General features: G+C 39.9%; 1 protein-coding gene across 1 annotated transcript in view; it reads right to left on the bottom strand.

Annotated features, from left to right (window-relative positions):
• Window positions 1-5,394: 5,394 nt before the first annotated feature.
• The window catches only part of myo10 (myosin X), a 79,228-nt gene continuing 71,075 nt past the window's right edge, over window positions 5,395-13,547 (bottom strand). The window contains exons 34-41 of the mRNA XM_053651220.1: window positions 12,584-12,707; window positions 12,201-12,501; window positions 11,895-12,102; window positions 11,645-11,781; window positions 10,801-10,921; window positions 10,125-10,565; window positions 9,292-9,483; window positions 5,395-6,181 (exon numbers count right to left, since the gene is read on the bottom strand). Coding sequence (XP_053507195.1) covers window positions 6,071-6,181; window positions 9,292-9,483; window positions 10,125-10,565; window positions 10,801-10,921; window positions 11,645-11,781; window positions 11,895-12,102; window positions 12,201-12,501; window positions 12,584-12,707 — 1,635 coding nt within the window. The 3' untranslated portion in view covers window positions 5,395-6,070. The remainder of the gene's footprint in view (window positions 6,182-9,291; window positions 9,484-10,124; window positions 10,566-10,800; window positions 10,922-11,644; window positions 11,782-11,894; window positions 12,103-12,200; window positions 12,502-12,583; window positions 12,708-13,547) is intronic.

Raw genomic sequence — 13,547 nt, 5'->3', positions numbered from 1 at the left:
GGGAGATTCAAGATAATGCCGTTGCAACCCACAATTCATTACAGACTGAGGATGCGCATACATCTCCTTTCAGTGGATTTTCTGAATAATGTATTTGCAACAAATTTCTGATTAAAACAGGCATATTATAGAGATGGGAATCAGAATATGGTCTTAATCTGAATCAGCTGTTCGGATTGCAGCGTTAACGGGACTCAATACTAATTCAAACGTAGACAAATTCAGATGCGCCATTTAATATAGGAATATTGATGCACATGTAAAAGTGGTCCTTGTAACAGAAAAACAGAAGGAGGACAGTAGCTTCAAAAATTTAGCTGCTAGCTATCTAGATTGCAAACAGTTAAATAGTAATCAAAATCAAAGCAATCAAAATTTATTTAAAAAAGAAATCTTAATATACACCGTGTTCAGCAAGAAAACTCTTAAAACCTTTCCAAACAGTTTGCTGGTGAAGTGGAAGACATGCCTGCACAGCTGGCCAATCCTGGGTGAAGAAACACACAAACATGGGAAAAGGGTGACAATTTGTTGCTCCAAATTTAAAATGTACGCAATAAAATGATCCTGTCTGAGCTCAGTTCAAGTGTAGAGACAATCATTAAAGTGTAAGCAATTATTATTGACTTGCACATCAATCAAAGTAGATTTACATCATTGCTCAGACATTTCACACACACACTCGTGTGCGCACACACACACACACACACACACACTCGCGCTTCTCTAGCATAATCATAGGCGGCAGATTGCCAGCTCTCAGATTTGGCTAGTTTTCATCACTGACCCACAGTACGATGGGTCTCAGAGGGAGTTGAGAGCTGAGAAGTTGTTAAAGTCAGGGTACCACAGGAGGCTGCAGTGCAGTGACTGTTGAGCACTGCTAAGCACACTTACCACGGTCACGTAGTGCTGCATAACAGCACCCAGACAATAAAACTGAGAGGAAAAAAAAAAAACACAAAGTCAAAGTCAGTCAGTAGTGTGGTCTTCAAAACAACTTCAATTTCTTTAGAAATAAAGTAAAGCCATGTTAGTAAATCATGACATTATTTAGAAACAGCAGTCACCTGGAATGTAAGGGGTTGTGCTGCTAGGCTTGCACAGGCAGTGACTCACTTACCAAATCAGGATGTAGTGATGAGGAAGGCTCCATGCTTCACTGTAGTAGGAACAAGCAGAGTACTGGATGTGAAGAAGAATTCAACAGTTTACACCTCATCTGACCTCCTTTGGTTCATCATTTCAGACTAATCAAAATTAAATGTAGTAATATTAAGCTAAAATGCATCTTGTATCCCCCTCCCACCCATTCCAACTCAAACTTTCCAACTTGTAGATTTAGCAGTTTATAGTATTTTCCAGTGGTAGTGTTTTTTTTTAAATAAAGATTGAAAGAGTTGTCTGAAGCGTCGCGGTGGTGACGTTGAAGTCATGCGACCACACTGTAGTTCGTTTATAGCCTAACTTTAGCTTTTTACTTCTGGCGATTGTATTTACACGTCAAAAGTCAAAAGTTGTGTTAATTTTAGATTATCTCGATGAACAAAACGTAAGAATCAAACTTTTGCCGGTCAAAAAGCTTATTTTCTGCAATTATCTAAAAGCCAATGGATAAATCCTGCTGGCTTTTTGTCGAGGCAACCGGGGTGATGCTAACTTCCGGGTTGGCATCATCCCTGCAGGATTAATGACTTCTAAAGACACACGGGTCGAGTGTTTAAGGTGTGGATTTTGAGGCCCAGACGAGCTGCAGCTCTCTTTCTGAGGCTATAAACGTGAAAAAGCAAAACGACTCAAGTTTACACTCGACGTAAATGGCTTTGTTTATTTAATGTAACTAGACGAAGTCTCCTTCCTTCACACCTCAGTGCGCTCCTGATTTCGGGAACTCTAACCTGAGAGCACAATGTGACCCCACGCCGCCGTTTCCTCTCAGCAGCTTCACTACACAGCTCTGTACAGACGCGTTCATTTCCCTTCTGAGCAAAATCTTCAGCGCTCCCCAGCTAAACTAACCACTCTAACTAGCGGCTCTACTAAGCTTAGATTAAACAAACCGCTCCTTAATACAAGAACATACAGCAATTAATTCAGACCAGAGATTCAAGTGCTCGCGTTTACCTTCTTCTTTTTGATTTAATGGCGGTTGGCAAACCAGCTAAAGGTGCATTACCGCCACCTACTGGACTGGAGTGTGGGCAGCAGCTTGGCAGAAAAAAATAAAATAAAAATGAATGAACGAATAAATAAATATATATAATAATAATAATACCAAAACAATACTACATAAATAAAATAAAATAAAGCTATAAATAACCATATTCTAGATATTCCTACTAGATTACTAAAGTCTCTCAATTATCCCAGTACTTTTTAAATAATTTATTAGGGGGCGGTGCATTTCCCCAGATGTTTTCCCCAGCAAGTTCTCTAGTGTCATGTTTTGTTTTCCAATCTGCATCTCTAGCTCAGTTCTTTCCTCCTCATACCTTTTGCAGTCTAACAGAATGTGTTTTACCGTCTGTTGTGTGTACAGAGTCCAGTGAGGTGTTTTCCTATTCTGTTTAATGTTAGATTTAAGCCAGCATGACCTATTCTAAGACGCGTAATTATCATCTCTTCCTTTGGGTTTCTGCCCTGCCTCACACTCATGCCTACTTGTTTTTATATGGTGTATAGGTGTCCCAGTATTCCTGCCATATTTTATGCGCGTGTCCCTTTATAAGGGTTGCTTTTACCTTCTCCTCCTTCTTTTACTTTTTCTGGCATTTGGTCATCATATTTTGGTGTATTACTGCCGACTACTGGACTGGAGGGTAAAGCAACGCGCTTAGAGCTTGATTTAAATCAGAGGTTCTCAACTTTGCCCCCCCCCCACGCCTCTCCGATCATGTGGCACGCCCCCGCCCCATATTGAAGAACACCAGGTATAATGATTATTTATTCTCTCTCTCTCTGTCTCTCTCTCTCTCTATACCTAATCTATAATCTGTTTTGATAGATAGATAGATAGATAGGTAGGTAGATTTTTTTTGCTTTTGTGTTTTTGTACTTTTTAAAATTACTTTTCTTAACTTTTATGACTTAACTAACGGCCAGGTATGGAACACGAATTATCACAAATATTTCTGAACACTATAACTACTTTGAACAAGAGAACTAGGCTATAATAACGTGGACTAATTTACATGTAAAACATGTTGCATTCCATTCGTCTTGCATTCGAAAAACATTCACATACGAATGATGTAAATTGGGATGAAGGGCGTGTCTCGTTATCCATGACATTGTTAAATCTCCTCTCTCAGCCTCTCACTGAATAGAGCAGACACAGAGAGACGTGTGAGTGCAGTGGGAAAGCAAGACCTCGCGCTTGCAGGACAGTACTGGAGATATTTTTGTAAGGTTTGTCCAAAAAGTCGCTATATTTGTCGCTAGGTGCTGGTTTTTTTTTTGCAAAAAAGTCGCTGAAGAGGTCTGAAAAGTTGCTAAGTTGGCAACACTGGTCTGCACTGACAGCTAGATAAAAGGCAGGATAAGCTCCGCCTCTCCCCAGCAAAAAAGAAAATACAGAGGGAGAGGGAGTGCGGGGTTTTTCATTTATGCATATTCTATTTGAAAAGCAATAAAATACACAGAGTACCCAAATGATGCCCTGTCTGTGTTTTTTTCTTGAAAACAATTTGCGCCCCCCTTCCGATCTCATCCCCCTAGTTGAGAACCACTGATTTAAACAAACAAATACTACTACTAGTAATAATAATCTATTATTATTATTGTTTTTGTTGTTATATTCTATCAGGGCAGCACAGTTGTGGAGTGTGAATGTTGCTGCCTCTTGTCGAGCTCGGTTTACTCTATGGAGTTTCTGTATGTGTTCTTCTCATGGCTCTGCGGGTTTCCTCCGAGTTCATCAGTTTCCTCCCAGCTCCCAAAAAATCAAACCAATAGGGGAATTTGTGACTTTACATTGCCCTTAAAGCTGCAGTATCAAACTTTTTTTTGCTAAAAATAAACAAAAATCAATTTTTGAGCAAGTACATAAAAAATAGTGTTCAAAACTGTCTCCTTACCTTAGCCCGATTTGCAAAAGCAAGCTTATAATAATGATTTATAATTTGAGCTGTCGAGTCGCATTTCGTAGGAAACGTCACTTTGAGGTCATTCGTCTTTGTGTGGTTACGTCACATCTGTAAACAGAAAGAAGAGCCGGCTACTATATTGCGTGTGTTTGTGCTCTGTTTGTAGTTTCTTAGAGTTTAAACTTGTCATCTAGATGGCTGCTTTAATCTGGATAGTTCTAAACAGCAATCGTTGGCGACATCTGGGGAATCAGCTGTTATCAAAACCAAGAAACCTTGAACTGTAGAGAACCTTCAGCCAAAAAGGGAAAGCAACAGAGCCTGTGCTAAAATGAGAATAAACTGGCATGGCTTTTTAGAGGTGTCGAAAACTCAGAGATCTGAAGGGATCGACGATTGACGCAGAGATGAACAGGTAAGACATTTCAGTGGCTCAATAGGTAGCTAGCTAACATTAACGTACTTGTTCGCTTAATTCAGCTAGGTATTGAGTTTCCTATATTATTTTTTGTTTGCTTGTTTTGCTATAGACAGTGTGGTAAATTGCACTTAATTTCTGCTAGCTATGCGAGAGAGGAACTCGCCTCTACTTCAAGAAAACCATATCCACCACCACCACTATTGTCAAATATTGGAGCTAATATACAACCCGTACTTATACCTCAAACCATCAGATTCATCCGCACAGAGGAGCAGTGCCGAAGCACAACCCACGTTTAAATAAATAAATAAATAAATAAATAAATAAATTTAAAAAACCGCAAGTAACTTGCAATTTTATGTTTCAAACAGAGACGGCAATAGAGAGGCAAAAGTACTGCAGCTTTAAGTGTGAATGTACAGTCCTGGAGCCCTTTGATAGACTGATGTCATGTCCAGGGTGTATTTCCTTCTCACGCCCAGTGTTCCCAGGCTCTAGACTGAAGAATGCATGAATATATACTATTACAATGGATATAAAAAAGTCTAGACACCCCTGTTAAAATGACAGGCTTTTGTGTTGAAAAAACCCCGGAAAAAAACCAAAACCAAAATAAATATCATGTCAGAACCGTAATGGGCGTGTCAATCAACACAGATGTTTTGGTTTTATTGGTTCTTTTATTATCTACCACAGTTATTACACAGGAATGTCAAAAATTGCATATTGCTGGTGTTTCTTAAAATTCTGGGAATCAAAATAACAGCTCATGGTAAATGTACATTTGAATAAACATATGTGTGTGTGTATATATATATATATATATATATATATATATATATATATATATATATATATATATATATATATATAAAAACAAGAGGCACCCTCCTGACATGAGCATTTTGTAACAAAGATTTTAAAATATACAACTTTTTCAGTATAAAACAAAACATTGCACATTAAAGTCGTACACATTGAAGCGTGGCACTGAGTATAAGTATGTGTTCACTGAGTGTGACTGTACATACAGGTTAGTGTGTGTGTGTGTGTGTGTGTACGCACTTGCAAAAAAGGCACAGTCTCTTTGGCTGGAGAATCTGCCTGCAGAGCTCCAGTGAAACGCTATTGGATAAAACCTTACACGCTCACACAGCGTCTCCAGAACACTTTTGGTAATATTTACTACAGACCTACTGCTGAAATTCAAATGGCACTGATTACACTGAAAAGGTTCATATTGCAATGTGTGTCAGGATTTTCTTTTTTTACAAAGACATTTATCATGCAGAGTGGTTTTAGGCACTTTCAGGTGAATGTCATGTTTAATGATTTACACAGCACTCATCAGAACACGGTGATTATTATTACCTTGCTCCCTGCTTTACAGAATGTCTACTGAGTGCTTAATAAGGCTCGACTGGATTGCCTTGAACCTGGGAATGTTTTAATAAGAATAAGCTACAACCTCTGCCAGGTCCCACTGTAACTCTGTGTCGCCACTCGGTTACATACAGCGTGTGTGTTCGTAATTCAGAGCTGAAAGGTCATAGGAGGTCAGTCTTCACCATTTGCTGCACTGTGTGCCATGGCTACTGATTGATGGACAGGTGCTGAAACGCTTCTGTACAATCATGCTGATGTAGGCTTTCATCAGTTTAGCAATGTCCATCACCTAAACACAAAAATGTACAAAAACACAAAAAATTAGACAATCACATATTAAGTAATTAGTTGAAATGTGAACCATCGTTCTACTCCCTTACAAATCAGTGCGCAAACACATGTGATTTGGAAGCATATTTATACACGCAGCATGCTATAAGCATTCTGTTTTGTCCTATTATTAGCCTTAGAATATTTGTAGCATCCATGCGACAAGTCCCAGTGTAAGTTGTTATGATAGAAATGGTAATGTTTTGGAACAAGTGCCTTAAAATAAATCTGTCATTTGAATTACAGTACAGCCAGAACTACTGTCAGAGCTTCTGTTTTCAGATTTGAGAATTCAACAACTGTATAACAATAGGTTAAGAAGTTATTTGTTTGTACTCTAACTCTAAATTCTAATGCATGTGACAAGTAAGAAATAAAACGCAACGTGCTGTAACAGGAAAATAATCCACGATGGGATGGCATGATGTGGCCTGGGGCAGAGTTACTGCTACTATGACGGCTGTGGCTCAGTTGGTAGAGCGGGTTGTCCACTAATCGTAGGGTTGGCGGTTTGATTCCCGGCCCACATGACTCCACATACTGAAGTGTCCTTGGGCAAGAGACTGAACCCCGAGTTGCTCCCGATGGCAAGTTAGCACCTTGCATGGCAGCTCTGCTACCATTGGTGTGCAAGTGTGTGTGTGAATGGGTGAATGAGACACAGTGTAAAGTGCTTTGGAACCTCTAAGGTTAAGAAAAGCGCTATATAAGTGCAGACCATACTATCCTGAATTCTTTTATTATTATTTATTTATTTATTTTTTACAGTTACTGCACATCCCGAAGTGTTTTATTCCTCTTAAGAAAGTATACCCTCCTTCAAATCTATCTTTTTATTTATCAAGGCCTAAATAACAATTGTGTGGTTCTCACCAACTTCTGTAAACAAACAAATAACCTCAGGTAACAACAACAAACCACACAACAGAGTTCACAGATGTAGTCGCTTTTTCCAAAGATTTTCAGAAACCAGGTGGGAAAAAATAAGTACACCCTATAATTCAGTAACATGTAGACACAGCTACAATAACTTGAAGCAAGTGTTTTATGAGTTTATCAGTCTACCAAATTGTTTTGGAGAAGTTTTGGCTCACACTTCTTTACAACATTGCTTCAGTTCATTGATGGTTGAGGGCATTCGTTATGCACAGCCCCCTTAAGATCCCATCACAGCATCTCAATGGGGTTGAGGTCTCGACTTTGACTTGGCTATTCCAACATATACTCTTTCTTCTATAGACAATCAGATAGGGATCACTGTCCTGTTGCAAGATGCAATTTCAACCCAGCTTAAGCTGTGGGACAGATGGCCACACATTTGTCTCAAGAAGATTATGGTATAAAGCAGAGTTGATTGTTCTCTCAATGACTGCAAGTTTCGCAGGTCCTGTGGCTGCAGCCCAGATCATCTTCCCTCCACCATCAAGCTTGAGAGTTGGTATGAGGTGTTTGTGGTGATACCCTGTGTTTGTTTTTTTCCCAAACATGGTGCTGTGCATGATGACAAAGATCTAACATCTGCACCTTGTTCTCATCAGTCCAAAGGATATTTTGGAAATCTAAGTCATGCTACCATGTTCGTTTTGGAGAGAAGGGGCTTTTTCCTAGCCGCTCTTCCATGAAAGCCATACGTGTTCAGTCTTTTTCCGATTGTGCTGTCAAGAACATAAACATTTATTGTGCTCACAGAGGCCTGTAGGTCACATGATGTGACTCTTGGGGTTTTCTTTACATCTCTGAGCATTAAACAGTCTGACCTTGGACAGAATTTACTGGGACATTCACTCCTGGGAAGATGTCCGAAGGCATTTGTAAACAATCCTTCTCACTGTAGAATGGTGAATTTCAAATTGTTTGGAGATGGCCTTATAACCCTTCTCAGATTGATGAGCAGCAACAATTGTTTCTCTGAGGTCATCACTGATGTCCTTTCTTCTTGGCATGAAATAGACACACACTCGAGTGCTCCAGAACAACAAACTGCCAAAAGGTTCTGCTTCTTGATGATAAACTAAACTTGTCCATTCCATTAGTAACACCTGGCTGCTCTCTTACTTGTTTTTTCCCACCTGGTTTCTGAATATTGGTTTACTTTTGGGGGGAAAATAACTACATATTGAAATCTGTTATTTTTTTTTTTTGCTTGAGGTTATTTGCTTATTAAGAGACTTTGGTGAGGACCACACAATTGTTATTTAGACCCTGATAAATAAAAACATAGAATAGAAGAAGGGTGTACTTTCTTTTTCCCCATGACTGTATAAACAGCTGTTCCCTCACCAGCCTCTCTTTTTCTCTCTCTCTTAAAGTTAATAAGAACAAACCCACAGCTTGTCATATTAATGAGAAACCTAAAAAAGCACAAAGTAAGCAGAAATCTTACCAACCCGTACAAAGTGCTGACACCCAAGACTGCTTCAGTAAATGTTACAAAAATGTAACAAAATGTTACAAAATGTTACAAAAAAAGCTGCATCACATCGATGATTACAACAACATCCTTGTTAAATAACGTTTTCTTTTTTGTTTCATGAAATGATAATGTTTTCGAACAAGTGCATTTAATATAAACATGTCATTTAAATTACAACTGGAACTGCTGTCAGAGCTACTGTTATCAAAATTGAATCAACATCATCTGACCAATCAAATTAAAGAATTCTACAGTGGTATAACAGTAGGTAAATGCTACAATGTTCGTTTATACATGAACCCACAAGTGATGTGTGTTGTGCTAAAAAGAGGGAATAAACACAAAAACCATTAACTATTCAGGCTCAAGAATTCTTCCTCACAAAAAAAAAAAAAACAGAGCCTGAGGAAAGTGACCAAATATTTATCACTAATTATCTGTCATTAGCTATATTTATCTAGACAATTTGTATTGTGACATCTAGCTATTAGCATTTTTTTGCATATGACCGAAAGATTGGAGAGATTGACAGCTGATATTAGCTAGTTGTGTTTGCTTGGTAAAAGGCAGTTCATTTAATTGTAGGAATGCATTTTCATTTTAAGCCAATAACATGCTTCTATGACATGGTTTATTTGAGGAAAGTGTTTTGTTACCTGGCTAGTTTTGAAGAACAGGTCTCTTCCCTCCACACTGATCTTGTAAATGTTGGACTGTGGCGCACCAAAAGACAAAATGGCCTCATAGGAGAAGACCTCCAGCGGCCAAGCCTCTCCCTGCTTATACACACACACCCCCTTACGACTCACTCCCAGCCACAGTTCTGTAGGATACACACCGTCCATGCACTGAGAGAGACAGAGAGAGAGAGAGAGAGAGAGAGAGAGAGATAACTTGTATATGACATGGTAAGAAGTGGCTGCCTTTGCTAACATGTATGTATATATATGTGATGTATATTAGATGTAAAAAAACACAAATCTCAAACATAAGGGATAATGATCACATTTCGCTGTTTAACATTTGTCATATCAATGAGAACTCCAGCATAGAAGCAGTGAAGACAACAAACACTGGACCCAATGTTCCAGAAAGCAAAGCAGCTATAAGACACAGTTACGCTGAGTCACAGCAGAGACTCGGTTCAGCTAGTTAGTGCTGTACGAGATGACAAGCATGTCAATGTTGTTGGCGGTATTAGTATGAAAGTTGAAGCTGATCTATTTGAGCAGAGTGTACAGATGAGGAGGGGAGAGAGCTTGACAGACTAAAGTGCCGCTGCATCACTCTCTTTAAGCAGAGATGATGCAAAGTGAAAACACACTGACATGATGAAGAAGTTTAAATGAAAAAAATACAATAAAATCAACACAGAATTTTATCACAAAGCAAAAGATAGATAGGGTTGAAGATCGCATGTTAATAATAAAATTGATATGCGAGTCATTCAGGATGGAGTTTTCCTTTAATTGTGTGCGTCTTTACTCACCTCTACGTTGAACAGGGTAGACCCGTAACCCTGCCACTCTCTGACCAGGTTCATGTATTTGATCATGGCATTATCCTGACTCATTCCCTGCAGCTTCTTCCATTTCTCCACCAAACAGCTCCTTAATTCCGCCTTCTCATCCTGAAACCACGCCTCCATTGCAGCCGAATTCTCGCCCTGCCGCCGCCCAAGAGACCCCCGGAAGCTCCGCCTAAGCGTACCCTCCAGGAAACTGCCCCGCTTCTTCTCTGTGCCACTGCTGCTGGAGGAGAAACGCTGAATACGGGCACGCAGACGTGCCACAGGGAACACTTGCTCCAGGTCCGGTAATGCATTCTGGGTAGCGTAGTCTCCGAACAGATGCCGCAGCCGAAGAGCTGCCAGGAACTGCAGAGTTTCCTCAGGAGCAGGATACTGTCCACTAATCACTGCCTCATGGGCCTGAAAAAAAAGAAAGAAGCAAAAAACCCTGAACTGATTATGTGGGGCAAAAAGACATTGAAGGGTATAAAAATAAATAAAACAAAGTGAAAAGATTATTACGTTCACTTCTTTGCAAATCAGCTGGAGGAATAATATACAGTATGTACAGTATATATACACACAGTGGCCCTCCTGCCAACAAAGTTGAATAGCCCTGAGCTCAGTGTGAGGCATATTTAGTGAAAACTCAGACCTGCTCAAACATGAAAGCGAACTCCACACTGTCCATAGCGATGTTCTCTGTGTCTGTAAAGCAATACAGCTTGAAATAAAACCTCCATCCTCCACCCTGATTGTCTTCTCCACCTGCCAGCCTGAGAGAGAAGAAAGCAAAAAGTGTTTTGTGAGTTGAGAGTTGAGGGAATCTGGCTGGAAATGACAAAAACATCCATTAATAAAACCTGTACATAAACCAGACTTGCATATTCTAAATGTAAAATAAAATGTAACATTTATTTCTAATACATGTGATGTAGTGGTGGATATCACAACCCATCTTTATCACTGGTTCGACTGGTCACCTGAATGTTAATCATCTCATCTACTCGTGTGTGTGTGTGTGTGTGTGTGTGTGTGTGTGTGTGTGTGATTGGCTTCTGTACATCCTCCAATATGGTTGTTGAGAGCTAGTGTGTTTGCTCTTTATTTTAGGTGTTATGAAAATAGCGAGTCAAAGTTTTCCACCCAAATTCTTTCCACATCCTTGAGTTCCCTTTCAAAGGGTACTTCACGTTGTGTTAGCTGAACACTGTGGGCGCTTCCCACACCGTTCAGCTACGCAATGTCTCGTTCCCTTCTCAGGGAACAGGGTTACATGCGTAAACCAGACGTTAGTGGTCATGCATTGTGTTACACACATTTTTCCCACACTTGTTCTGTAATATTGATATTGAACTCCCGCTCCCATTTAGCTTTAATATAGTGAGTGGAGGAAGTTTTGTCGTACCTCAAATTGCCACAGAGCCTAGATGTCACCCTATATTTTATCACAGTGTAAGAAGAAATTATTTTTAAAAGTGAAACGAAGCAAAACTCACTTCTCAAACTTGGCAAGCACGTCAGCCACAATGGTGCGGCTCTCAATGGCTTTGTCTGTGTTGCCATTGTGTTCAAATAGAGCAAACATATTCCTGCTATCCTCCATAGCCAGGCCCTTTAATAACTTATCAACCACCTAGAAACATATACAGAGAGAGAGAGAGAGAGAGAGAGAGAGAGAGAAACATATTGAACCCAAGGTCACTGTGAAAGACTAAGCTGTAAATAGTTGACGTAACTGATGATTACCTCTCCTGCTGTGGTGTGCGAGTTGATGACAATTTTGCAGGATCCACCTCCATGGCAGTATACAGTTGATGTCATTTCCTGTCTGTTGAGAATGGCTCTGAGTTCCTCATGTGATGGCACATATTCCCGTCCACGTACATGCCTCAGTGCCTCCTGGGAAAATGCAGCATATTGCTCCATCTCCGTGCCTGGGAATAACTCGCGTGTCCTAAATATTACAGTCAATGATTAAACAACACTGACTCCAAGATTCACATAGACAGCAGATGTACATAGAATCACACACACACACACCCGGCCACGAACCTTTTGATGTGGAATTTGAGGTACTTCAGGATGCTTCTGGAGATAGGGATAAACGTGCAGCACATGCAGGCTATGACTCTCCAGCCACTGATGTGGGCGGGGCCACCTGGCTCAGGGGGCCGTGTAGTTTGCTTAATGAGTTGACAGTAGAGTTCATCTCGCAGGGGTCGGAGGTCATGACCTGTCTGCAGAAGGCCTTGAATTATTGGGACGGGATCGGCCACACCCTCAAGCTGCTGAAGTGTGCAAAAAAGCTTCAACGCCTCAGCCTGCAAAGTGCTGTAGCTCCGCCCCCTTTCAGCTAGTAAACAGAAAAAGACCAAAGATTAGCCTGGTGGATGCCTCCAGAGGATTGGGACAGTTGCGGTGTGTGAGATACTCACAGCTGCGGTGGACGTCTCCGTAGGGCAGAGGAAGTAATGGTGTGTGTAGAGGATGGTGTGTGTAGCGTAGTATCGGGTTCCTCTTGTAAATCTGATCCACCACTTCTGAGTTTAGAGAGTTCTCCTGAAAAGTGCACAAAACATTAAACACAAAAGATCATTTCTAGATTTTACTTTTAACATGTATAGGAAATTGGATATAGAAATAATTAACATATACAATTAGTGATTTTTATTTTAAGATCAAACACTTTATAATTTCATAAAAAATGTTTTCATAAGTAGTGCAATTTTTCTGCAAATCATTGGGATATGTATGTATGTATATATATATATATATATATATATATATATATGTATATGTGTGTGTGTGTATGATGACTTTCTTTGAGCATTTTGTTTGTATGAATTAAGGACTTGTTGTAGGATTTGTGTGTGTATGAATGAGCGGAGAACAGACCCACGTAACGCTCTGTGACACAGAACACCACACGTATACAGTCTGAATACACAGAGTTGTCTCACATGAAAGTAAATGTTAGGTTTGATCTTTTTTACATTGGAGTCTATGGTACGCAGTATGCTAAGGAGAGATGTCTGCAAATCACTGCTTTTGAAATGAACAGGACTCTTACTGTGAATAATTGGTGAAGGCTGCCCTGTCATGTGTTTACCTTTTGAGAGGAAATACAATTATTTAAAAAAAGAAGTTAGGAGAAATGTCTTTTTGAAAAGTATATTCTACTAAGTGTATTCTATACAGCTAGTTTCGGCTCAGGTGGTAGAGCCGGTTGTTCACTAATCATAGGGTTGGTGGTTTGATTTCCAGCCCACATGACTCCACATGATGAAGTGTCCTTGGGCAAGACACTGAACCCCAAGTTGCTCCTGATAGCAGGCTAGTGCCTTGCATAGCATTGGTGTGTGTGTGTGTGAATGGGTGAGTGAGAAATGTAGTAAAGTA

The sequence above is a fragment of the Ictalurus furcatus genome, chromosome 20 (genome assembly GCF_023375685.1).
Source record: "Ictalurus furcatus strain D&B chromosome 20, Billie_1.0, whole genome shotgun sequence".
Classification (NCBI taxonomy): Eukaryota; Metazoa; Chordata; class Actinopteri; order Siluriformes; family Ictaluridae; genus Ictalurus; species Ictalurus furcatus.
The sequence above is the reverse complement of the archived record's forward strand: the minus strand, read 5'-3'. Positions and strand labels throughout refer to the sequence as shown.